Genomic DNA, 27807 nt, shown 5'->3' with positions numbered 1-27807 from the left:
AGCCCTGGCTTTTATAAAACCAGCCAACTAAATGGCTTTCCACCACTAAAGGAAGCTTGAGTAAGTTACTCACCCCAAGTCACAGTTTATCTGGTTATAAAACGGGAACCCCAGACCCTCCCAAGGATACTAGAAGCTTAGAGAATAGTGTGTGTGGAACACTTAGCACTCTTAACCAGTGAGAGGCAGCTAGAAGTTCTGAACATAGGTCAGGATCCTAAATGACCTGAGATAAACTCACAGAGACAATCGACACAATCTACAGACAACACTGTTTTTTATGTTGACTTCTTTTGAACATTTATTAAAAAAGCAAAATGTATGTTCATCTCAAATATAACAGTTAAAAATGGAAAGCAATACAAACAACGCGTTAGCCAGCAGCATCCAGGCCTCCGATCGCCCACCTGCTTCAGTCTGATCCGGGTGAGCTCAGTCACTGCCTGCCTGCCTGCCGCCCTCCATACAGTGCAGGGGAACCAAATCATATAAAATTAACAAGGTAGGGTTAAATAAGCTTAAATAAGAGTGTTAAATACAAGACACTTTATCAGAGTTTCTGTACAAAGATAAACAAATCTGGAGTTGTACACAGGATCCCTCGGCATTCGGCATCAGGGGACTCTAGTGGGGAAGGCAGATTGACTGTCTTCAGCAGAGTAACTACAGGAAAGCAAACTACTCATTGACGTGACTACCAACAGGTCCAGCCATTTACAAGGCATATGTATCTCTTTAAAAAAAATCAGAACACTGTTAATATTCAGGCACCGTTTGTTCCTGCAAATAAATACGTCTCTACGGTAACGCGTTTGAGCTAGTGTTAAACTTCAGGGCTTCTCTCTGACAGAGCTCTGCCAACTACTTACTGCACCCTTCTTATTGCTATGATAGTGTGGCTGCAGAAATAAAACTACTGTACATCCAAAAAAATAGAGCACCTTTAACATTAAAGTACATGTCTGATTATCTGCCTCCGTATTTATTTTTTACAATCCTACAGCCCTGCTATTGTACACTGGCTTAGCATCTCTGTGGGTCACCTACTTCAGTTGGCGACACCCAGTTTTCTCCCCCATGGAAGCTGAGGTGGGAGCATTGTCACGGGAGCCTTTCAGCTGCAGGCTACTTCTGCGTTCACCAGGAGTTACATTCATCTTCTGCTGCAGCTACCCAGAAGGAGTGCAGGTCCCCCAAGCTGTCTGTCCTGCTAGGGTGAGCAGCGAGACACACAATGGACAGTGAGACATCTACCTACAGGAGGTGGAAAGCGCACGTAAAACTCGGAAGGGATTGTAGATAGGCAGGCAGGCAGGCCAGCCCATGGTCCCCAGATGAGGAGCAGCTAGCTAGCTGGTCAGGCCTTCTTGTCAATGGTGCTGAAGAACCACTCGGTGAACTTGCGGAGCTGGGCGGTGGCAGTCTGCGACTCTTCCTGCAGCCGCATGTTGTCTTGCCTCAGGTGCTGGACCTCAGCCTGTAGCACTGCCTTGTCCTGCTTCTCCTGTGGGGACCAGAGATCATGTCATAGGCTCATTCTGACTTAACCCCAGGGACTCACCTGCCTGGGTTTCCCCACTCACTCAGGGATAGGAGCCACCCTGGCCTCTTGGCTTCCTCCGTATAAGATGCTATGTGGACGATGCTATGTGGACGACTGCCAATCAGAAGTTATGCTACCCTTCACCCACCAGAAGAGGTAGACTGCACTAGGTTGGTGTGATCCCCTCCTTATCTTCAGGGCTTCTCCAGTTGCCTTCCTCTCTAGCTAAAACTGGTGCCTATGCTGCAGCCATGGATACGAAGTCTAGAACAATCACTTGGGCTTCTCATTCTACCCTTAAATTAGCCTTTTGGTGCTACATTATTTCCATGCTGACCTTCAGAGTTTGCCATTCAAAAGTACACAGTAACACGAGTTTCAAAATAACTGTGTTGGTGCCTCTAATACACAGCCATGAGAAATACATGACAAGCCTCAGATCTCTAGTGCTGACAGGCATAGCAGTCACAGCATCTGCTGTTCCTAGTGGCTCACACAGTGGGTGAGCAGGAGCTAAACCACTGGGAGCTCCTTACCTCCTCAGAGTGTCTATTTTCACCCTACAATGGCCTTCTGGTTCCTCACATCTTCTGGGCTTGCCCCAAACTCACCACCTCTCCTGTAAAGCTCTGGTTCAAAGAGGAAAGAAGCTTCTGGACTAGAAGCCAGGACCAGCCCTGCCATAAAGCCAGCCCAGTCCTGAAATCCCCTTCCTCTCCATTCCTTTCTACCTTGGCTCAGCTCACCCTGCTTCCACTCAGCTGCTGTCTCCCTGAAACCCCACAGCATGTAATTAGACCCGAGTTTTCCACATCTCCTCTAACTCCCTTTCCCCTTCCTGCTCTTGAACCACGGGGACAATGGCTGCCAATGCTCTGCCCACCCGCTGTTCCCTTTGGAACTCTGCCCACTCTGACCAGCCTGATGTTAGGGATGAGATCCCCCATCCCAGCCCTGTCCATGTGTCCTGGCTCCAAGACCTTCCCAAATCTAATGGACAACTCTAAAGTCCTGTTCCCTCTTCTCTCTCCTACCCATAGAGCATCACACCTCATCACCGATGTCACGGCCCCTTCTAGAGCAGTTTCAAGTTTTTACCTTCCGACTCACTGCCATCTCCTGTTTTTCAAAGGAAACTTCCTGATATCCACTCCTCATTGTCTTCAATCCCATCTCTCCCAGTGATCACTTCCCCACATCACCATATCTTCCCGAGCAGTCCTGCAAGGAAGGATCTTCTTCCTCTGGCAAGCTGGTATACACCCCCACAAGCAGCTTATATTTTGGGTCCCCTCATCTACTTACATCCTACACACCCCTTGTACCTCTGTCTATTTCTGTTGGTAGACTCCAGTGATCATACCTTGCGAAGGTCAGTCTGAAGTTGTCGAAGAATCAGTTCTAGCTGGTTGACTTTCCCAGTCAGTGTGGAGGGTGATTGCTCCCTGGTAAATGGTACAATTAAGAGGGCTTAAGAGACCCATGGCTAGGATGTTGCTTGTGTTTGGGTCAGTAAACTTTTCACTGAAAGTATTACATGTAAATTCACAATTTGGGACCATGTTCCCATAGCTACTGCTAAGGACTCAGACTCTGTAAGACAAAGGCTGCTAAGAAAACAACGGTCAGGATTATTTAAATGGAGAAGAGGTAGGCCAGAGCTAAATCCTAAGGGCCAAATGTAGATCTGATTTCCCTAACTTGCTTTTGTCATGAAATAGCAAGCTAACAGTGACCCAGTTCATAGGGAAGTCAGAACTGGGGTTCATGCATCACGAGTGATGGGGCATTCCTCAAATATGACAACAGCAGGTGGATGGTTGGATCAAGGGCCAGGATTGACTGACAAGGGGTAACTGCCTAGTGCTTTTGTAGTAATTAGGAAGCTAACCTGAGGTTCCGCCTGGCCTCTCTGCCAGAGAGACTGGCTACTATGGGCACAGGCCAGCCATCAGACAGTATCTGTCTACGTAGTGCAATGGTCACACAGTCTAGTGGTATCACTTCCAGTATGGCAGGAATCCAGGTCAGTCCCACTGTAAGACTCTCAGGCCGGGCCCGGGATACCTGAGTTCTGGGACAACGGGAGGGGGTGTCCACATACCCAGGTGCATCCATGAACTCCTTGCCACTGGTGGGATCCACACACAGGGACAGCTCTGGAGCCCCTTCCAGGTCTTGTCCATGCTGGAGGTCGGTCAGGGTACAGAAAGATGCCACCCTCTGGTCTGCAGATGAGGAACACACAGAAAGCAGGTTGGTGAGAGCCACCAGGCACCATGTCTTTGCACAGACCAATTTACTGAATGGACTCTGCTGGCCCTCCTTACCACAATGCCCTGTTCGAAACAAAATAGAGAAACAGAGACTCAGGCAAGCTGTTGGCAATGAAAAAGCATGAGGCTGACTGTCCTCCATGGGCTGTATGGTACATATACCACAGTCCCAGGGGCAGGTCTACTGCCTGCTTTCCACACCCCAAGGACTCTAAAGCTATTGGCTGTGAATGGATTAGCAAGCTGGACGATGTAGCTGGAGGACAGAACCATGGAGATGGACCCTTGTTCAAACTGCCGTGACCTCGAGATCACTCCTGAGATAGACCAGCCAGGGCACTCATCCCTGGTGCACCCCCCGCCCCCACTCAGTATGTGGACCACCATGCAGGCGTGCAGACACATGAAATAAACAGAGCAGGCTACAACATAGCAAAGAGCCAGTGTCAATCACCTAGGTAGGAGGCGTGGTGACAGAGAAGCCCGAGTTCTTCATCTGAGTCAAGACCTGAAATAAGATTTAGAATTCTCCCATGAACAGGAAGATCTCTCTGACCTTGACAATCTCAGGGACCCTTATGACGCTTGAAAGATGGGGTTGTGTGAGTGCAGCATGCAGGGCGTGCTAGCATTTGTGTGCAGGGAGTCTATGTGCACTTATCTGTGTTATGTGTAAGACAGCAACCAGGAGAAAGCTCAGTGCCAGTGTTAAATAGTGTCACACACAATGCTGAGATAACATGTTTCATGTTTCAAGCATTCTAGTTAGAAGCAGGGTGGAATTGTCTGACATACACATATTCAATCATAGATACCCATTGTTTCAGATTGTCCTGAATTCTGCAAATTTAACAACAGAGATGGTGAGAGCAACCAGCTGGGCCCTCTCACTTGAAACCATGCAGGAAGCTCAGAGGGACCAGCAATGCCTGCAGTAACACCCATAACCAGCTGAGACAGCCTCCACTTACAAGGGATAGTGAACTTGGCATTCCATGTTTTCAGAAGGCTGGGTAAGAAAGGAAAACAGGAGCAGCCCCGCCTCCCCGTCCTAACCTCTGACCCAGAGCTCAGACCAGCAATGCTCAAGATAGGCAGGAAACATTCTGTCTTTACACAACATGGGGACAGATTCCGGAAGCGGCCCTGGGAGCTTGCCTTGCATGACTCTGAGTGCACATGCAGCTGGAAAGAAGGGACAGAGTCTGCCAGTGAGTACCGGGGAGGCTCTTTTCACAGGGATTGATTAATGGGGAGGAACAGTACTCAGGCTCTAGGAGCTCTGTCTCCTGCTGGCTGCTGTGTGGGCCCCCTAATGAGGTGACCTGCCTGTTTGGTTGATGGAGGGTCACACACTACCAGTCAATTAAAAAGGATAGCAATGTTGGGGCTGCCAGGGGCGCATGATGGAAAGTCATTGCAGCCATACAGTGCTGAAGGCACAGCCTACTTACTCATGGTGCCCTGGGCCCTCTCTGAACTCCTCCTGCTCAGCCTACCTAGTGACCCAGCACATCAGGGTTCTCCAACTGCACAGTGCCCACCTAAGACCTGCCATGGGCATACAGGTCCTTTAAACTGACTTTTCTGTAAAGCCCAAGTCTAACCTACAGCATGCCAAAGATCCTGCAACTACTCGGCTCTAACATAAAGCTGTGTTATCCATTTAGTGCTTGATATTCGGCTGTTGGCACATGATGAAATAACCTGTAATTTAGTGAATAATGCAGTCTGGCCACTGCCCACATCCACGCATGGTCTCTCTGCATAGAGGTAGTGAGGATGGATTAAGGAGAACCCCCACTGGGAGTCAGTAAGAGGTTTGGGTGGCTACAGAATTTTGCACAAACCAATTACTGGCCTTTTGGCTAAGATCAAGTGTAGAATTCTACACAGCCTTCTTTTCTGTGAGGGCCCCAAATAAAACATTGTATCATTTAAAAACAACAGCAACCAAAAACTAGAAAAACCTAGGCTGGGTAAAGTTCTTGGACCCCTAGCTCCCATGTAGCAGCTGAACATGGAGAGTGTGTTTGTACCCCAGTGTTGGAGGGTGGAGATAGGCAGATCCTGGAGGTTCACTGGTCAGCAAGTCTAGCTGAATGGTGTGAGCTCCAGGTTCAGACAGAGATCCTGTGTCAAAGGGGATGGAGGGAGGAAAAACTATCAAAGAAATCCTGACGTCAGCCTCTGGCCTCCAAAGGCGCCCACACAGGCACACATACCTGCACATGCATGTCTACACGCCAACATCAAGAGAGGCTGGTTTTGTTTTTTCTTTGTGAATAATTCCACAGACTTATTTTACAGTGTGGAGTCTGGTGATAACCCAACCATGCCACTTTGTTTTTAAGTGTATTTGGCTCTGAGGGTCAGGTCTCACACCCGGATAGAAAGACTGTAGCTCACTTCAGCTATTTCTGCCTTAACCACACATATGAGCCAGAACATGCTCTCAGCAGCCTCAGGGAGTCACATGGTCCTCTGGCCAGGGGGCAGAAGCCAGTGCAGACTCTGCCATCCAGGGAGTGTGTGCTGGAAGAGCAGGCTAGGGCTCTGGGCATGCAGATACTACTCCCCTGAGCAGACACTGAAGGACTTTCTAGTAAGGCTCATCTTCCTGACACTTCTCAGGGAAGCCTTTTCCTCTGCAGCTTACTTCAAATGCTCTGCCATCAAGTGACCTGACCTGGAACCACACGACACAAATAAAACCACAGACAAGGCAAGCTTGGGAGAGTGGATGTTGTATGCAGACACAGCTCAGGCCTGGCAACTGAACCCTATGGGGCAGACTACTTGTTTTGTCACTCCTGTTCCCACAGGCTAAGCAGGTTTTGCTAATAGGGACATCAGACATGCTTGAGGGACAGACAGTTCACCCCTTTAGGTATGTTTATAATAATTTCAATGTCACTGTATGTTCATGTAGGGTGGAGGGCAATGTGCATGTGTGTTCGAATGTCGAGGTCAGAGGCCAGCCTAGGCATTGTTTCCCGGGTGTGTCTACCTTTCTCTTTATTTCTAGAGACAAGGTCTCTCTCTTGGCCTGGCACTTGCATCCGACAGCAAGCTGACGGGTCAACAAAACCCCAGGGATCCTCAAGGCTTCACCATTTCTGTGCTGGGATTTTAAGTGTGTATGGCATGTCCAGCCCTTCACTCAGCTCTACACACTTCAAGGTCAGCATCTTAATGACTGAGCCATCTCCCCAGCACCCAACGCCATTTTTAAAGATCTGAATGCACAAAATGCTATGCATGAGGAAGAATAATCCATAGGTTATTCCATGACAGTTCAGGGCTGAGAAGAGCAAGATGGTAAAGGGAAATCACCCAGGACTTCAAGCCACACCTACACGATGGGCAGTGGTGTAAGCAGTGGCTTAGGGATGAGTAGAGTCGTTGTACAGGCCCCAGACACTCAGTGAATGGTAGGTGGCGAGGTAAACTACAGTCCTCCACATCCAAGGGGGCTCTGATCTGTCTGTCAAAACCCCGGAGGAAAAGGCTTGCAGGGGCTCTGCGGCTAGGGGGAAGGAACCAGAGGCTCTGTCGGGACAAGTGACAGGAAAGGAACACACTGCACTTTCCACAGCACACAGCCTGGTTTGGGCCTTTGTCAGTCTCCGAGGAACGCAAGGAGGCAGTGCTGTAGGGCTGGCCTGAGCGACAAGAAGGAAGGAGCCCCGGAATCAGCCTCTGCTCAAGACACAGACATGCCTTGACCTGAAACACTTTCAATCTACTGCTGAAGTGACTGAAGCTGGTTTACCATACAAAAGCTGACCTCATAGTTTCCATCTCCAGAGTGGTCAGTGTTCTGTTTCCCCACCATTTACATGACCATCAGGACCCCACAGCACGCTGTGTTCTGTTTGTGCTTGCACACAGGCATCAGACAGCAATAACTTTAGGACTTCTATCGACTTTGTGCTAATAGTTTAAAACTGAAAAACTCTTCATCTTCAAAGTTTATGATTAAGCTTTCTAAGAAACCAAAGACACATGGAGCATATATTAAAGGCACAAACTTAATATATATATATATTATTCCCATATCATCTAATTCCCATAGCAGCCCAGCAGTGAAATTAAACACAACTAAAGGCACAGGCTTAATAGACTTAATATCTATAATACACTCATGTGGTCATCTAATTCCCATGGCAACCCAGCATAGGCATTAAACGCATGTGAGCACACGTCCCATATTCAGTCTTGGAGACATGGTGATAGTCATTACCCACAGTAAATACTGGGCACTTAGAGGTCAGGTCTCCTCAGGTTGGGGACATAGAACTCAGTCCCTGGTTGTATCACTTTAATTCTGAAGCATGCTTGCTCTTCATTTCAGCATGTAAGTAGGAAACTCTCAGAACCACACTGGCTGGCTCCTGATATGAATGAGAACAGTGAGCTCCAGAACCTGTGTATGTGCAAAGCACATGTATGTGCAGGTGCGTACGTGTATGTGTGTGTGTGTGTGTGTGTGCGCGCGCGCGCGCGCGTGTGTGGAGGGGGGGCAGACAGCAACTTTGGCTATTATTCCCCAGGATGCTGTCAACCCTGTTTCTTGAAGCAGGGCCTCTCATTGGCCTTGAATACTCACTGATTTGGGTAAGCTAGCTGGCTAGTGAGACCCAGAGGTTTGAGAGTCTCTGCTTTTCCAGCACTGAGATTACAAGTGAGTGACCATGCCTGGCTTTTCACATGCGTTCTCCAGGTAAAACTCACATCCTCATGCCTGATGGCTAGCACTTTATTGACTGAGCTGTCTCCCAGCCCTCTAATGGTTGAACTTTCAAAAACAGACTCCATTTCCCTTCCCGGACTCAGTCTGACCCACTCTCTACTTGGCTCCGATCCCATTCGAAGGATCACATCCTGTTAAGCCTGGGTTTAAGTGAACACACTATTAACACATTAACAGAAACACATATAACACACTACCTAGAGAACATCACAGTCCAGCCACGCAGTATACTTAAGAGGGCCACTGTGCTCATGGGGCTGAAGGAACTGCAGGCATGGCAGAGGGTGGCAATGCACTACGGATTCCAAATGCAGTTTCTGTGGAAGCTACATTGCTCTTGAACTGCAGGAAAGTGAAAGACTCATTGACAAGTCAGGGATGGTCTAGAAAGCATTATTTCAAGCAGCAAAAGGTAAGCTGAACACGGCATGGTGGATGGCTAAAGGATTTTGCTGTATTAGGCAAGTCTGCAATTCTGTTCGGGAACTCTGACAGGCAAAGGGCATTATCACACCCCACACCAAATAGAACTGGGCATCGTAAAGCGTGGCATGTGACCCAGCCAGGTCTTAAATGTGACTGTCACAGCACAGGGGAGCTAGATCATCCTCTCAGTCAGGGATCAAAGAAACTTCTCCACTCTTGGGTTACACTCTGGTTATCTATCTACTTCTAAGTGATCTTAATTGTGCTATTATTATTTTATATATTGAATAATTTGCTATCAGCTAGTTCTTAGGAATGAGATTTCAGAACTGGGGAGGGGCTGCGGGACAATTTTCTGGTCTGGCTATGAGTTGTCACTATGTCTGAACGAGAAGATGGATTGCTTTATAATCTGCAGAACAACAGTGGCTTTGAGTGTTCTTTGTGGCTTCCAGGAGCAGCAGAATTGTTTTCCACACTGAGTAGGTGAGTGCCTGTGGCTCATTATCATTTAAATCTACATGAACATTGTTTGCACACTTAGTTACTGTGTCTTCTTCAGCAGGCAGCCTCCACACACTTCATTTGTTTACCACAGAGGCAGCCTTTCGCTGTTTGGTTATGCATGGCACATGTGTCGGCTTTATCTACCACATTATAAACCTCTCTCTATAGCTAACCATGTCCCTTTTAAAATCTACTCTTTCAGTCTCATAAATACATATATATTATATACAATATTTTACATGTTCTTTCATTACTGTGTAATTAAATCTTCCAAATGGTAATATTGAATTATTGTTCACTTTTTATAAAGTTGACTTTTCTAGTATATAATTTGCTTTCTCTTTTAGGTGCTAAATACATTCTGATGCCTATGTTCTTCATTTTTTCAAAAGGACCTATTCTATTTTTGAATCATTATTATGCTATTTTAATTATTATTGATTTATAATAGGTTTTTTGTTGAATACTGTTAATCGTTTTTTTAAATGGGTGCAATTAAGTTCTTAGCATATCTTTAGATAACTGAGTTGAAACTGCACTTATCTCAAATTAATTCAAAAAGGACTGTCATTTTACCACCGAGGATTCTATCCATTCCTGTCCTTGTCTATATTAAGACTCTACAGTTACTTAAGAGTGTCTCTGTTCTCTCACTGTAATTCTAACGATGGCTTGATTTCCAAAGAACACATAGTTGGAGCTTGCTGATTTGCTTAAGGTGCTCTTCAAGGCTGTTACAGTGACTGCCTGTGGAATCTGAGCCAACCAGACCTCCCTCTGCTATGTTAACTTAACACACCAGCCCATGACGAGGTGTTGACCACAGGCCTGCCTTAGTGTCTGACTGTCCTTGAGATCTGCTCTGCCACAGATGATGGCAGGTTAAACAGCCTGGGACTTCTCAGATTAGACACCAAACAATTACAGAACTGCTTTTATTCCACTAGGGATGCCATCATGCATGAAAACACGCAATGACCCCAATGGGTGCACAGTTCAGACAGACAGGAGTGGGGTCCTCTGGATGAGCCTGACACAGCTAAGCTCCAAGTGTGTGCTCTTGCAGCCTGTGGAACAGAACTACCTAGATGAGCCTTAGCAAACTCATGACACTGGGAGACCACTGATGGTGGTAGCTATAAATTTTGGGATGGATTATGTAGAAATAGTAGTTAGAAAAATCAGGACTACTTTGAAAAATTGTGTATCTAATTAATTTTAGAATTTTTTTCCAAGATAGGGTTTCTGTGTGTAGCCCTGGCTGTCTAGGAACTCGTTTTGTTGACCAGGCTGACCTCAACCTCACAGAGATCCACCTGCCTTGGTCTCTAGAGTGCTAGGATTAAAGGTACACACCATTACCACTCTGCAATTTTAGAATCTTAAATAATTTCCATTTAATTCTACCTTCTAGGTATGTAAGTATGGCTACAATTTTAAACCACTGATATTCATTCTTTTTTCTCTCTCCTACACTGCGCTGTTCATGCATCAAGGATTCCTGCTGTGGTCTGCATGTGTCCCCCACAGGCGTGTATGTTTTAGCACTTGGTCCCTAGCTGGTGGTGCTACCTGGGAAGCTTGTAGAGCCTTTAGGAGTAGAACATTGCTGAAGGAAGTAGGTTTCTGTGGGCCCTGCTGCTTTAGGGCCTGGCCCCACTCTAGTTCCTTCTTTTGTTTCCTGAGTGTGGATACAATGGGGTCAGCAGCTTCCAATGCCGTGGGCGGCTTTGTCATGCCTTCCCTGACACAATGGACTCTATCTCTCTGGAATTATGCACCAAAATAAATGCTTTCTCCCTTAAGTTGCATTGTCAGGATATTTTATTACAACAATGAGAAAGTAACTACAGCAGTTCCCTTGTTTAATTTCTGAACTTGAAAGCCCTGCTCATCAACATATTCCCAATTGCATTATGTAGACTATCTGGGAATAAGGATATATCCTTCATGAGACTTTGGAAGGATCTCTTAAATCTTATCTTTTATTAGAACTAGGTCCCAATTCTATTAGATATACTTCCAGGAAATTAGAACAATCACTCTTAATTACTTCACCTACTAACTTATTATAATTAAAGCCTTTCTTTTATTAAACTAGTTAAACTCTTGCTGGTAACAATGAATAATCTCAGTCTACTATGCAATTTCATGTAAGTTTTCTCACTGCAATCCTACAGAATAAGGCTGTCTCAATGGGGCTCTATTTTTCAGAGATGTAAAAAAAGAAAGAATTTTATTACATAAGAAAGCTGCTTCTAGATTTCAGGAAAGCCTTGCACAAGGCCACCATTATCCTTTGAAACTGAAAACAATTCACTATAAACTTGGTAGTTTTGAGTGACATTGGGTATTTTGGAATATTTTCCAGTGGCTTTTCAATGACTTCCCACTCTGGCTTGTGTTCCTCATCCCCTACTTTTTCTTTCACTTATGTCACTATGAAGCTTATTCCTATGTAGTTGACATTCCTCAATAACTTCTTTTGATCGCTCTTTAGTGTCACCCAGAGGATATATAATGAGAAAATGTGGGGGAACTATGGGTGAGGCTTGGAAAGGTGGCACCTACTATTCACTGCAAATGGAACCAGCCAGGCAGAAGCCACAGTGTTAGTCAGGTATATGGTTCCCACCTTAAGGTGAAGACAGAGGGTAGTCAGCTAAGGCACTGTCAGTGAGCTGCTATCTCTAGGCTTTCTGGTGACAGGTTCCATTTAGCCTCTCAGTTAATTCCTGACACCTGGGAACTGTGCACTCTAGGGAACCAAGTTCTGTTTGTTTGTTTGTTTGTTCTGTAGTTCCAGAGATATGGAATCCTGGGCTCTGCCCTCGATCTTGTTCCTCTGCCCAGGCAGGCACTGAACTTGTGGTTCTCTTCCTGCTTAGTCTTTCATGTGGCTGGGATGACAGGCCTGGCCAAGGTCTATCTTGGAAACCAGTTCATCAGGCTAGTGGCTTGGGCTGGCCAGGTTTGCAGTCTGTGGGGTACAGAAGACCCCAAAGCACCACAAGGTCTCATGACACAAGTCAGAGGAAGGTCTTACAGAGCCTGCGTCTTCTCCAGGGGACAACAGTCTGCTGCAGCTCCAATAACATTCTCACTTGCATTAATTCCATCTTGCTCATGCCCTTTTATGGTTTTGGATCATATCTGCTAAATGTTAATCAATATTCAAAGAAAAGCTAATTATTCAATTATTACACAATGCACTGATATTTTATCTGCTGTTGTATTTTAAAACAGACTTGTCTGTCTATGTGTGTGCACACCCATACATACCAAGACTAGAGTCTCACTGAACTGGAAGCTTGCCATTTTGGCTAGACTGGCTGGCTAGCAAGCCCCTGGATATGCCCACCTCTGCCCCACCCCACAAGGCTGGGTTACAGGCTGCAGTCAATGTCCAGCTTTTGACATAGCTGCTGGGGATTCGAACTCAGGGTCCTTGTACCTATACACACAGTGCTCTTACCCACTCTGTGCAGTTTTCCAGAATCTTTTGAAAGTACAGTTAAGGTTAGTTTTCATACTTTCCCCATTAAAATGTTTCTAAAACACTGTATATTTCTTTAAGAACTACCCTCTATACTTAATATGTAAATATTTTTGTCATCATTATTCACTGACAAAAAAGAGAACTATTATATCCTTTAATTCTGCATAGGTAGTTACTAGAATAACATTTCACACATCTCCAAAGTTCAGATCTTGAGTTTCATCTTAGTTTTCTTGATGAATTGTTTTAGTGCCTGTGGTCAGCAAGGTCTGGGAATGCTTCTCTCTGGAGGGCACTCATGGTATGGCCTTTGGCAAGCTTCCTGGTGACTCATCTATGGTCAAGTAACACCACTCATTTTTCACACTAACTATATTTAAACATATTCAAACAGCTGTAATGGGGTGGGGGTGGGACAATGATGAATTTGGTGCCTCAGCTCTACTCTTGAATAATACAACAAAATCTAAGCCCTTTAGCTTTGAATATAGCCTTTCCATGGATGAATAAAGCAAGTCAATGGATCAAATGACTGCCAGGGAAGAATTCTTGTTTTGATTTTATAAGTAAGAATTGTGGTGTCTCTGGGTGTCAGTGAGGAGGCCTAGGTAATCTATTGAACCTTGGGCAGCAGATCAGTACCCATCCCAAGTATACACACGGACTTTGGACTCCCATAGAACAATGTGAGGTGCACTCTCACCCTGAACTCTTGGGGAAGGGTCTAGGCCCTGCCCTATATGAAATGACAGACTATGGACACCCCCATGGAGGGCCTCACCCTCCCTGGGGGAATGAGGGGATAACGGGGGGGGGGAGGTTGGGGGAGGGTACGGGAGGAGGGGAGGGAAAGGGAGAGGGACCTGGAACTGACTTGTGAAGCAACCTTGTTTCTTATCTAAATTTAAACTGAAAAAAAAAAAAAAAGAATTGTGGTGTCTGTTGTGTGAGTTTCCTGAGGAGATGGAGAAACATCTATTCGTCCTGATGTTGACAGCATCTATGAACCAAAGAAAAGAGTCCATTCAAAGGGACCCAATGGGGGTGACTTAAAGGAGTGTGAGCAACCCAGGGGCAGCTGAAAAGCCCCACCTGCACCCTTGCACCTCTCACATGCTCTATCACCCAAAAGGCCACATGCAGCTGGGTAAGAGGGCGCGGTGATGGACATCTCAGATCAGAGTCCCTTGAGGACCCTCTTCTATGAGGGAATGCTGATGGTTCAATCTGGCGAGGTGCCTCTGCATGTCATTATGCAGACTTAAGATCACCAACAAAGAGGAAACAGTTACACTAGCATTTCACTCCAATAGGCTGATAAATTCCATTTCTAAAAACTGCTACAATATGGGTGCTGAAGTCTGAATCTAGTAAGACGCTTTACCCCACCACCATTAGCAGCTTCTAACAGTGAAATAAACAAGAACATGGACACTGTTCCGACTCTTTCCAGAAGGGAGTGATGTACTAGTGTAGTAGGGAAGTAGTGAGGGCATGTTCACTGCGTGTGAGCATCCCCTCTTAGCTGTCCTATCTCAAAAGTAAACTCCCCCACTGGCAGACATGTACCTCAGGGGCATGGGAATAAAGAAGGCCTCTCTAGCAGGCCAGGTCACAAGAGGAGAGGAAGGGTTACAGCAGCAGACCTTGGTCATCTGTAGTTGGATGTCACAGGCGTAAGGTGGAGCCACCAGCAACTGACAGGTGTGAGGGGCCAATGGAGGCTCTGAGCCCTGCGGACAGCATATTATGTTAGGGCTGGAAGGCCCTGACATCCTCACAGTGGGCAGAAGGCAAGGCACCATCAAACAACCCTGCATCAATTCATCTACTGGTGGACACAGAGAGGGTGTGGCAGTGTCAGAGTCTGTATGCAAAATCTTCCTGGGGGTTGGTGTGTCTGAGTACTTGCTACCCAGCTGGAATGATGCCTGGGGAAGTTGTGGAAAATTAAGTGGTGGGATCATGCTGAATGAAGGACATGGGATCCAGCCTTGAAGTCTGTAGCCCAGCCCCACTTCCTGTTGCATCTTTGTTTCTTGGTCTACAGAATGAACACCCCCCCCCCACTGCCATGGCTTGCCAACCATAGTACCCCTTAAACCATGAACTAAAGTAGGTTTATCCTCCCACAAACCATTGCTTGGCAGATATTTGGTCACAACAATGAAAAAAATAATACAAGTGACAGATGCCCTAAACTCTAAGAGTTGTGGCCTCGTGTCACACAAGCCCCAAACAATGGGAAGCAGCTTCTTCATTTACTTTGTGGACAGTTCCTCAGAAGCTGGAGAAGAATGTACACATGCGGCAGCTTCAACTACACAGTCTCAGTGTCAATGGTGATCAGAAGCAGCATGGCAGCCAGAAGGGCTCTCTGAGCTCAACTGACCCAGTACAGCCCACCAACCCACAGGCTTAACTGACCCACTGCTGCTTACTGATCCATGGGATTAACGGGCCTCCCCTCCCCCACCTACTGGCTTAGATGTAGCCAAGGACCACACAGGTAGAGGGACTTTCAAAGGACAAACAAGCCTGCCAGAATCATTCATGTTGGCACCAAGTCAGCAGGCCACTTGTCCTAACAAACTCGGCAGCTCTGGCCTCTTGAGGGTTCTCTCCCATGTCACCTTAAGCGTGCTTCAAGGACAGAGACGGTGGGAGCTAGACACTCATGCAGGGTTTTCAGACCAGGAACCGGAGCCAAAGAGGAAAAGGGGCTTGTTTGATCAGTGGCAATTGGTACCTGGAGCAGAATTTAGGGTTTGAAATCCTGTGACATGACCACTTCTAGATGCTTCCTTAGAGCCATATTTTCCCCTACCTTCGCCTTCAAAGATGGACAAAACATTCAACATTTGCCAGATGATCCGATATGTAGACATGTGTTCCTAAGCTGCAGTATAAGCCCTGCAGGAGCATGCTCCCTGGGTACACAGGCAGGCCTTGGGTGTGGGTGAAATCTTTACCTTCAAATGCTCGTGCAGCATCCACAAGATGGGACCAATCTAGCCCTGTGGCTGTGTCTGGTAGCGGCATCAGACCAGGATCTGCACACTTGGACTTATCAGATAAGGATCCATCGGAGAACCAGAACTCATCTGAGTAGAAACAAAGTCAGGGTGTAAGACAGTCAGTCAGCCAGCCAGCTAGAGCATGTGCATGATCACCCTCACAGAGAACCAGTCAGTTGGTTAGTCCCAGCATGGGTACCATAGAACATCAATATGAACACCACAGTCCCCATTATAGTCAGCTAGTCGTCAGTTCATTAGTCACTGTCTACATGGTCAGTCACACAGCAAGAACACTGCTACCCACACAGAGCCAGTCAGTCAGTCAGTTAGTAGGTCACAGCACGGCTATCACCTTTCTCACATAGTCACAGTATGAGTACCACATTCCCTACTGGAGTTAGTCAACCTATCATTCCATTAGCCACTGTGCTCACAGCCAGTCAGAGCATGGGTACCACCATCCTGTCAGTCAGTCAGTCCCAGTATGAGTACCATTAGTCCCTACCTAGAGTCCGCTAGTCTGTTGATCTGTTAGTCTATCAGTCCCTACATAGGTGCCATTGTTCCCACAGAACCAGTTAGTCAGAGCAACAGCCCTGTGATTCTTCCAGGGTCAGAGAGTCAGTAAGTGGATTTGTCAATCGAAGTGCAGAGAGCATGTCCCCACTCAGTCATGGTATGAATGCCATAGTTGTCACAGAGTTGGTTACAGCACAGGCATCGCCATCATCTCTCACAAAGGGGCCTAGGAAACTCTATAAAACATGTCCTGCTAAAATAGGAAACAGTAAGCTGCTATCACCCAAAGATATGGAGATTTTCCATAAGCAGTCAACATGACACCAACTAGACAGTAGAGCAAGCAGGGGCAGTCAGCATGGAGCCTGGTAGAGTGTCCTTACTTCATGTTCTTACAGAAGCTTTCTGGAGGTACCCAAATCTGACCGACCTGGGATAAGCTCCTGTTTCCTCAGGGTAGCTGTCCCCTTTAAAAAGTGCCTCAACCTTCAGACTGCCTTGAGACAAGCTGGTAAGCAATCTCTTACCTGATGATTTACAGTCTGAGGAACAAGGTCAGCAAAGCTGAATGGTAAACATTACATGCATCACATGGGCCCCTTTTCTACCCAAATGGAATGAGGCTGTTTCAATTAACTGATTATGAGAAGCAAGGATGTCTTTTCATGACCTAGGTGCAGACATGGCTGCTGGCCCACTTTTCTGACTTCACAGGACAGTCCTACTCTGCCACACCCGAAGCCCCCGGGCCCTCCCTCGCTTCCTGAAAGTCAGTGGTGCATGTGTGTCTTCCCACCATTGCTTTTCTCCTCTGGCCCGCACTGCAGCTCCTTAAGTGCTCGGGACATTAATAACCCTCATTGTTAAGAGCTCGTTATGCATCTGAGAATAAGTTCTGAAAGGGCCTGACCGGGCGATTTCAAAGTGCCTTTTCTGAACCTGCCCAGAGCATTGCATGTAGCTGCTTGTGGCTGCATCTGACTAATGAGACCAATCAAAGTAATGACCACCTGGCTGGCTGAACCTGCAATTAAGTTCAGGGGCATAATTAAGCAAATGCACCTGTGATTTCTGCACTTCCATCCCTCTGGGAAGCTGTGAGGTGCTGGCATCTGGAATGGGACAGACATCATTTTGCATATGTGGCCTTGAAAGACACCCACAGTCTGCTCCTAGTGACAGTGACACCAATCAGACAGTGCTGTTTCCAAGCCACCATGCTGAGATGTGGTGATGTCTGCCAATGGATGTACTCCCAGTCTCCACTGAGAGTATGGCAGCCTCTGCCTGTATATCTTTACAATACCAACAGTTCTTGCTTGCACTCTGCCATTGTCAAGTGGTAAACCAGCAGCAAAGGCTGGAGCAGGAGTTGGGAGAGAAAACACTCAAGATTTTTGGGTTCCTCCTCCATGGCCTTCTCTGGGGTCCACTGGAGAAGACAGTGGCTGGTGTTGTCAGTAGACTAAAAGGGACAGTGGCTGGCTGCCATGATAAAGGAGGGAATGGAGGCCTAGTTGAGAATGAAAGGAACAGTGGCTGGTTCTAATTTAGAAGGTGGGGTGAGAGTTAACATCCTCCTGTGGGAAGATCACTCCCCCAGTTACTCAATGAATAAGCACGGGGCAGTCTTGGGCTAAAAAAAATTCAAGCTCTGTTTCTGAGGCAAGGCACAAATTAAGGATCTTGGTGCTGAGGGGCAAATTTGAGTGACTGGGTGTGCAGACAGGTGCAGCTTAGTCAGCCCTAGAGTCTGCTCACAGGAGAGCACAAGGCAGTGACCACTAAGTGGCACTGGGGTCTCAGGAAGAGCCCTGCATCACCTGAGGCAAGTGCAGGCATCCTCCTCTCCTCCAGCCTTCAGACATGCAGGGAGCCAAGGGAGGAATACAGAATGCAAGGACGCTCAGTGTCCATGCCCACTGTGAAGGGAACTTCTGCAGACTCAACACTGAGCAACGGGCAGGTGGAGAGGAGGCTGTGTGAGAAGTCCCCTCCGGCTGGAGGCATCAGTGATGTCTTCAGAGTGACTACTTATCCCATTACAGATTGGGACAGCCGAGTCACAGCTAAGGCTCAGCTTTCAGGCTCTGTCATCAGGAGACACACACATACTGGACTTTCTGAACCTTTTGAAAAATACAGGCTAGGTGATGTGCTGTGAGACAGAGTTCTGTCTAAGAAGGTGACACTTGCTTGGGATCTGAGTGATAGGGGGAGCTGGCAGACACCTGACACATTACTGGCATAAAAGCTTGGGATGAGTGTATGGAGATTTGAACCTTAGCCTGACTTGACCTAAGCAGGGAGAGCCTTGGGCTGTGGCTGTCTTTCAGACAACCCAGGGGCTATATGTGGCTTTTCCAATAGTCAAAATCAGGCACACTTAAGATTTTTTTCTTCCATTGAGTGGAAATGAGGTAATTATGAACAAGATCAGCCTTCTAAGATCCTTATGTCCAAAGACTCAAACCACTGGCAATCTGTTTCGCCTTTAACTGACACACACACCTCTGCCAGCATTACTGGATTATACACTGGTGAGTCAGCAAGCAAGCACAGTCACCATGTCAGAGGACAGTGGAAACAGTGAGGAGCTGGAGCTGGTATATAACACTGTCCATGGTCTGATGGGTTCGGATATGGTGGGAAGGAGGAGCCATCACTTTGCCTGTGATATTACACACTGCATGTGTTCCGTTCTCAAAGTATGATGGCTTCTAGAAAAAACCTCCCTTGTTATGGCTACTCAAAGCTATCCTTTCAAATGCAACTCTTCAAAGTGCTTGGGGCACCTCAGGAGATTCAGAAAGAAAGCGATAAGCTAGGTGACAGCACTGACTGCTCCCTGGGCATAGTCTCAGCATCAAGGCACCATGTGACTGACTCCCAGAATAGCATCTGGCTCCTCACAGAGCCAAGAAGGCCTGTGCTATAGAACACTGAGGTCAGAGAGAGAAGAGAGAAATACAAGATTATAATAGGAGAACTTCCTGGGGACCCCAAGGAGGTGAAGGACAGAAGAGGGCATGGTTGGCCTGAATGCATGTCTACGAACAGGCAGATTATGTTCAGCTTCACCTGGACAGAACCATGCAATTTCTCTGCTTGGTTATCCCTTCCCACATTGCATGAGGACCTAGATTTCAGTGGTGGCTTTTGTCTAGGCTCTGTTGACCACCCAACATGCTCTTTAGCCCTGGATACCAATCCTGTCGATTCCTAATATCACTCCACAATCCTGACTGTCTGACTCTATTGGTTTTACTATAAACGCAAAGGGGCCACCTTGATAGCATCTTGAACGTGAGCTTTAGAGATGACAACAGTGTAGCCTGATGTCAAAAGGTTGGATCCATCTGACAAACAGAGCCACCTAAGCTAGAAGACAGCACATGGACACTCCAAGTCTTCATCTGATATAGTGTTTGTCTCTCTGAGAATCTGAGAGGTATGTGCTCCTTGGTGTTCATCACTGGAGGACTGCTTCTGAGGATCAGGGCACACACTGCAGCAATTCAGAATGCTGCCACCTTCTTAGAGGGCTGTCTGTGCAACAACCAGGAAGGCATTGGATGAATGGATTCTGAGGGGACACATGGAAACTGTCACATGGGTTATCAGAGGTGGTCATGAACAAGGAACTAGCATCCTCCAACTGGATCCTTGACACTTAAGGTTCATGGGCAGCCAGAAGGGAATCAGAAGCTTTTTGAGAAGATAAGTTACTACACATTATTTCAAGGTTTCTTATTTACATTCAGTTACACATTACAGCTCACTCTATCCCAGAGCAGAGATCTGAGCAGTTTAAGGCTTGAGGAGATGCATTACCAAATAAGGGTGTTTTATGAGAGTGCACCTAATAGCAAGGGCACTTAAATGAGTGACAAGAATGTGGTAGGTCTAGCCGGGCGTTGGTGGCGCATGTCTTTAATCCCAGCACTCGGGAGGCAGAGGCAGGTGGATCTCTGTGAGTTTGAGGCCAGGCTGGACCAACAGCCTCCAAAACAGTACAGAGAAACCCTGTCTCATAAAACCAAAAAAAAAAAAAAAAAAAAAAAGAATGTGGTAGGTCTTGCTTCTTTCCTCATTATGCCTAGATACTGTGGGCATCTATGAAAGAATTCAAAGAAAGCATGGACTACCATTCAGAGATGAGAAAAGGCACAGAGGAACTTTAACTGCTGATGCTAATAAAGAGGCCAACATGAAAGACTGCACATTCCAGCTACTGGACATTACAGGACCACAATAACAGTAAAGAAATCAGGTTTGTTGTAGGTGAGAGGGTGGGAGAGAAATTCAAGGAACAGGCTTTTTAAGGCTGTGAAACTCATCTGTACGATGCTGTGGAGGCAGACACATGTTGCTGACCATCTGTATAGAGCATGTGCAGAGTGAACCCTAAATCAACATCTAGGGCCTGGCTGACAGAGATGCTCAGTGGGCTCTACTGTCACCCAAGTGCCATGTGGCTTGTGTGGGGGAGGGGAGAGTAGGGAGTACATGGAAACTACAGTATTTTCTGCTCATCCTACGAATCTAAAACTGGTCTAAGAAGTGGTTTATTTATTATTATTACAATTTATTTTAAGAAATTGAGGAGAAAAAGCTAGGCATCTCTCACGGGAGGGGGAGGACTGAATGGAAAACTCAACATCACAGACTATTCGTAGTGTGGGAAGTGGAAAACTAAGGGCATAAAACAGAAGCTTTAAGAAACGCTTAGGTCGCCCTGAGCCAAATGACGCCCTGTCTCTAACAAGATGCGTGACTTCGACATTTAAAGGGACATGGGGGAACACAATAAACATGCCTGTCTGAACTTTTGCCATGCTATTGAGAAACTCAGAGGTTTTATAACAGGCAGGGTACCATGCTCCTGAAGAAACACATTAAGTACTGCACAAGATGAGGTTCTCCCCAGCTTGTTAAACATCATTAGAAGCCTTACGTCAGACAACTTGGGATGTTTATATACACTGCAGAAGTTAAACTGGTTCTAAAGATGGTTCTTTTTATGATGAAATTTAAAAAATAACCTCAATATAAATTTATGGTTAAACTGTCATCGTTCCTGTATGACAGGAATGGAACAGGGTGCAGAAATTAACATTTAAACAGTATCAAAACCTCACCCATTGAGCCTGGGGAAATGGCTCGGCAGGGAAAGTGCCTGCTGAGCAAGCATGAGTACTTGAACTGGGATCCCTTGTCCTCGTGTGAAGCCAAGCATGTTGACATATGCTTGTAACTACAGGGCCAGCAGTGGACACAAGGAGAGCCCAGGGACTCACTGGCCAGTCTGGGTTCAGTAAGAGACTCCGTCTCTACAGATGTACATGTACTCGCTCCTGCTCTCTCTCTCAAAATTATAATTTTAAATTTTGAACTGCCAATTGTCAGTATGACTTGTGACCAGTGTGCTCGTTTGAGCTGGGCACACAGAAACAGAGATGACATTCAGAGGATCATAAAGCCTGAGCAGAGTCTCCCAACATCCCCCTGCTACCACCTGTTACCAGGATCATGAAAAGGGAGAGCTGGAATGCTTGGCACAACCTAAAAACTCACTCCATGCCACTGTGCTTTTTTGTAAAAGTTAGACTTTACATATCACTTCCTTCAGAAATAAAATAAAATTAATATTTGACAATAATGTCTAATGTAAACCACCTTGCAGTTTTGCTATTTGAAAATGATTTAAGAGACAAAGAAAATAGTGCCAAACAACTGACATCTAATTCCACATGTGCACTGGGGCTATCCAACTTGAGGAGCACATGAACCCACACATGTCCCATGTACCCACCCAGGCAGCCAGGGTGGCCTGGCCTCCACTTACTCCGAAGGCTCCCCATGCTGGGAGCAGGGTGGGTCCTTGGAGGCAGTGTGCTGTGGTAGGGTGGAGTGGTGCTGAACAGAATGTCATTGGGCAGAGCCTGGTCCAGGATGGAGCTTCGAGAGCTGGCAAAGGAAGAGCCCCTCCGGTTGCTGCATACACTCTCATCGGACAATGTTCGGTACAACGACCTCCGTGGAGACAGGTTCCCATAGAACGAAAACTAGGGGTTGAGCAAGGTAGGGGTCATTAACAATCTGAAGGTGTCAGGAATAGTGTGTAAACCTATAATCCCCAGTATATTGGAAGCTGAGGCAGGGGAATTGCTGAGAAACCAGCCTGGGTTACATGGCAAATACAAGCAATTCTATGCTACCTTACCAAGACTATCTCAAAACCAAATAAAACATCCAAAATTAAATATGCAGTAAGGTTGTCTGACTGTGCTACAGGAGTGGCTTCCTGAAGTCTTCTGTTAGTCCAGGAAAGCCAAGCATGCAGGGAGGCTCCTGTACCATGCCTAGATTTCAGAGTTCCCTCCCTCCTCTGACATTCTATGGAACACTAGCACAAATTAGACATGTACAGCTTTATTAATTCTGAAATGTTAAATGGAACCGTAGAGAGGCAAGTGCTCCTGGAAATACACAAGGTTGCCATTTCAGGCAACTGATAATCACAAAAGCACACACTGCAGCTTGATGGTAATTGGAAATGACTACATTTTAATATTAGGCAATTGACAGTAGGAAGGTTCAAGTGAGTGTAAATAAGAAAACTAATTCTGAATACTGACATTTGCTGAGCCATATAAATGCGCTTTAAAAAAGTAGCTTAAATCCAGTAAATTCTGCTGTCCACTTAAAAATTATCACTTGCAAAAGTCTGTATTATAATTGTTGGAAACTGAATTATAGTCAACGGGACAAAACAATTTCGAGGGTTAGCTTGTCAACTGACATAATCTAGAATCACCCGGGAAGAGTGTCTCAAATGTCTACTTTGGGTTAGCCTGTGGGGATGTCTGTGGGAGTTCGTCTTAGACTAAGAGATAGGGGTGATCCCGCCCACTGAGGGTGGCACCATTCCCTAGGCAAGGGTTCCTGAACTGGATGCGGTAGAGAACCGGAGACGAGCACAAGCAAGCACACATGCACCCACTTCTCTTTGCTCTTGTCTGAGGGTGTGGATGTGACCATCTAGCTGTTTGAAGTTCCTGCCTTGACCTCTACTCGTTTATGCATTGTAATCTGAAACCGCAAGATGAAATAAATCCCTTTCTCTTCTCAGTTGCTTTTTTTTTTTTTAAGTAACTGCAAGAGAAGTAAAACTAGGACAATCAACTATAAGGAAACCACTGTGTGTTAAATCTCAGATACAGTAAAAGAAATCCCAACTAAAGCAGCAAGGGCTCACAAAGAGTCAGACCCCATCTGAATTTCCATCTCTTCCTTGGCATACTGAACCACTTTCCTCTCATGTCAATGCCATTTCTAGAACACTCATTTCTAATACATACAGAAGTCAATATTACCATTTCTGGATGTGGCAAGGAGGCTAGAAATCTTTCCATTGCCTGTGTTCTATTCATTGTCTTCCTTCCAGTGAAGAATGTATGTGAACTGCAAAGCCCACTTGTACTGGGAAAAGGAAGTGATGTATTTTTGAAGAAAACACACATCGAGCACAAGTTCACCCATTCTGAGATGCTGCATGCTGTGGTGTCCTCTGCCCTTCAACCCAAGCACATACTGGGATCTGACACAAGCTTTAAGAGAAAGGTTCATGCGAGGCACTCTGGTGGGATTCCCTTTTCATACCCCCAGCAAGTTCTTCAGAGCTGAGTGCAAGTGCTTGGATGAAAGTGGATGGGGATGGGAGGAGAGGGTAGCGCCTGATGGTGCTGCTCTGGGAGCACCAGACAGCTAACTGTACGCTGTTCACAATGGGAAGGCAGCACACAGCTGGCTGTTCACTGCCATCCCAGGCAATGCTCACTTTCCATTTAAACCAAAGAAGCTTGGATTACAAGTGAGAGAAGGGCTCTGTACTAGTACCAAATATTAGTGTTTGTGTCACATTCCATTACCTGAGTCTAAATTACTTGCAAAAAGAAATGACTGGATAAACCTATTTGGGCTCTTTTAATACTTTGCATTGTTTTAAAAATTGTTTGGTTGCATTTATGTATTTATTTTGTGTGGGGCACATATATGCCATGGTACATAGGTGAAGGCCAGAGGATAACTTGGGGAGTCCACCTTCTCCTTTCTCCATGTGGGTCCTAGGGACAGAATTCAGGTCTTCAGGCTCTGCAGCAAGTGCCGTTAATTACTAAGTCATCTTGGTAGCTCTTAGTTTGAATTATTTTAAAAAGTGGAGAGAGAGAGAGAGAGAGAGAGAGAGAGAGAGAGAGAGAGAGAGAGAGAGGAGGGAGGGAGGGAGGGAAGCAAGCAAGAACTTGGGGACAGCAGAGCAAGAGCAGTGAATTCCTTTCTTGAGAAGGTACCACTGGGCTCAAGCTGGCACAGTGCTGTCTCTCTGAGTGGCAGAATACAAGGTTTGGTAGATGGGGTTGTGATTAACTCCACCCATCATGCTAGGCTCCTGTGTGTCACTTCCTAGCATACCCCTGAACCTGGAAGACAGTTATTGTCATTATCTTTTATCACATCAGCACACAAAGGTCACTCGCATAAGCTCATGTAGCAGGTTGTAGCTGGAGGCAAGATCTTAGGAAGCCCTGTCTGGCTTTCAGAGCACCTTCAAGAGTACAATGCTCTCCACCCTAGCCTCCTCAGGCTTGCTTGCCTCCTGAAGGAATTGCATGGCTGGGCTGTAGCTCTTGCCTACAATGTACAAGGCCCTGGAGTTCCATCCTCAGCACTAAAACAAAACCAAAACCAAACAAAACAACAAGCCGGGGTGGTGGTAGCACATATCTTTAAGCCCAGTACTCAGGAGGTAGAGGCAGGGGAATCTCTATGAGTTTTAGGCCAGCCTGATCTATAGAGCAAGTTCTAGGACAGCCAAGGCTACACAGAGAAACCTTGCCTTGGGAGGAAAAAAAACCCAAAACCAAAATCTGGCAGTAGCCACTCCGTCCTTGACAGAGAAGCATGTGGAGAGGAACCGTGAGCACCCCACACTTGCTTCAGACTGATGGTAAGTGTTCCTGGTGACTCGAAAGCCCTCACAGCCACTCACCTTCCGTCTTCCCTCCTCCACTAAGGGGCTGTCAGGAAGCATTAACTTTAGAAAGTCATCTTTGGATAGGACGTGTTGAGTTTCTGAAACAGCGTCTCCCACCACTGCTGGATGCTGAGTGGCTGTGGACATGAGATCCATCTCACCATATATCCTGATGGAATAAACCAGAACATAGGTTCATAGGAGCTTTTTCCTACCTAGAAGATACCCCTTGATGATCAGATGAAAGTCCAGAAAACACTTGAAGGTTGAGGTATTTTAGTCAGTATGAGGACCCAAGTTAAATCTCCCAAAATCCAGATGAAAAACAGTATTGTACTGTGCTTGGCACTGGGGAGGCAGAGACAAGCTGATCTATGGGGCTCACTGGTCAGCCAGTCTAATCAGGACACTCCAGGCCAGTGACAGACACTGTCTCAAAAAAAAAAAAAAATCACAGTAGGGCTAGCCTTTACTCCCAGCACTTCGGAGGCAAGGACAGGCAGATCTCTGTGAGTTCCAGGTAAGCCTGGTCTACAGAGCGAGTTCCAGGATAGCTAGAGCTGTTACACAGAGAAACCATATCAACAAACAATCACAGTAGTGCTTTCTCTTTCTACACACACACACACACACACACACACACACACACACACACACACACACACACACACACTGGAGGCCACAATTCTTAGCTCTGGCAATTCACTGTGTCTGTGTGTGTATGCCATCCCTACACCATCTCACATCTGTGAAATGAGCTTAAACACAGCTATGGTTTCTGAATAATCAGAGATAACTCAGATTCCCAAAGCCCAAGATGAAAGTACTACACCTTTAAAAAAAGGCCACACTTTCCTCCTAAACCATGTCAGAAAGTAGCTTTCATAATCATCAGACACTGTTAAGAGCTGCAGCAACATGCACCTTCCCAGAGGCTGGACAGCAGGACCCCTTGGCGGCCAGCAAAGAGAGAAAGCTGCCCCAGGTGGTCTGGGGTTTAAGAGAAATGCTGAGGCATGAGCTAAGTAGGTTTCATTATTGGTGACTTTACACAGCTGTTTGGATAAATAAAGCCACTGTCTCCCTTAATTACAAGGATATGAAAATAGATGTATAAGCTACAAAAGCCTGCCATATTGAATTACTGTGCCCGGGTCCCTGCCAGGAGACTGGGGAGTTACTCTGGGATGGTCTGTGGTCAAAACATAATCTGAGCAGCCTGACACTCCTGGGACCCAGGATAATCAGGCTGGATGATCTGTGCTACACAACTGTAAACATGAGGCTCAGAATCCTGCTGCCCACAGCGCAGAGCTACAAAGACTGACCCTTGCATCACTGTAGTGCCCGTTTCAATGAAATGCTACCCATCACAGTGTGACAGCTCATGGTGGAGTGAGAATAAGAAACATACCAGAGCCTATTCACAGTGACTAGGCCTTGTAGGAAACTGTGGCTTTCCCACCTTAAAGTCTGGGTGATGCTGGCAAATGAACACACAGGCTGGGACAGTAGCTCTCCAGATCTTTCGGACAGGCTTGTGATAACAGGGTATGAGAAGGGGGCCACCAGAACCCCAAAACTTTGGGAACTTTTGCAGATGAGCCTTCTAGGGAGAGAGCCACACATGGCTTTTAGGAACAGCATTCCAAGACCTGACTCTGGTTCCCAACACTAGGGCTGGGAAGTGCTCAAGATTATCAGGCCCTGTTTGATTTGGGGGAGACATAGAGAAACCCCCAGGTTTCATCAATTGCCACAGTGTGAAGAAAAAAAAATCAAACCAAACCAAACCAAACCAAACTACGATCATATCAGCTTAGAGAGAGTGCTTCTAGCTTCCATGGGATAAGAATCACTGCAGTCTCTGCTAAACTAATTCTGGAAAAAGGTGTTCAATGGTCGGGTGTTGGTGGCGCACACCTTTAATCCCATCACTCGGAGGCAGGTGGATCTCTGTGAGTTCAAGACCAGCCTGGTCTACAGATCGAGTTCCAGGAAAGCCTCCAAAACTACACAGAGAAACCCTGTCTCGAAAAACCAAAAAGGTTAAATGATGTGCTCCAAAGATTTATTCTGTGCTGGTGACTGGATGTGTACACATACACACATACGGGAAGTATACAGATGGCGCAGAGCCGAGTCTACCCTGGGAGAGCCTGGCTGGGCTCAGAAGGCTGTTTGGCAGGAAACAGGGATCCATTCAGGTACCAGGCACAATTGT

The 27807-nt window shown here is 46.4% G+C and overlaps 1 protein-coding gene across 2 annotated transcripts in view; it reads right to left on the bottom strand.

The window, feature by feature from the left end:
* Window positions 1–274: 274 nt before the first annotated feature.
* Sipa1l2 (signal induced proliferation associated 1 like 2) overlaps window positions 275–27807 on the bottom strand; it is a 162481-nt gene continuing 134948 nt past the window's right edge. Inside the window, exons 17-23 of one of the 2 annotated variants that reach the window (XM_005064689.4) lie at window positions 25599–25752; window positions 22395–22614; window positions 15980–16111; window positions 4274–4327; window positions 3648–3771; window positions 2907–2988; window positions 275–1504 (exon numbers count right to left, since the gene is read on the bottom strand). In XM_005064689.4, the coding sequence (XP_005064746.1) occupies window positions 1358–1504; window positions 2907–2988; window positions 3648–3771; window positions 4274–4327; window positions 15980–16111; window positions 22395–22614; window positions 25599–25752 (913 nt within the window). In that variant the 3' untranslated portion in view covers window positions 275–1357. The remainder of the gene's footprint in view (window positions 1505–2906; window positions 2989–3647; window positions 3772–4273; window positions 4328–15979; window positions 16112–22394; window positions 22615–25598; window positions 25753–27807) is intronic. The other variant, XM_013121863.2, reaches the window with a different exon arrangement.

Source organism: Mesocricetus auratus, unplaced genomic scaffold, assembly GCF_017639785.1.
Source record: "Mesocricetus auratus isolate SY011 unplaced genomic scaffold, BCM_Maur_2.0 Super-Scaffold_100013, whole genome shotgun sequence".
Classification (NCBI taxonomy): domain Eukaryota; kingdom Metazoa; phylum Chordata; class Mammalia; order Rodentia; family Cricetidae; genus Mesocricetus; species Mesocricetus auratus.
This window is presented reverse-complemented; position numbering and strand designations above follow the sequence as displayed.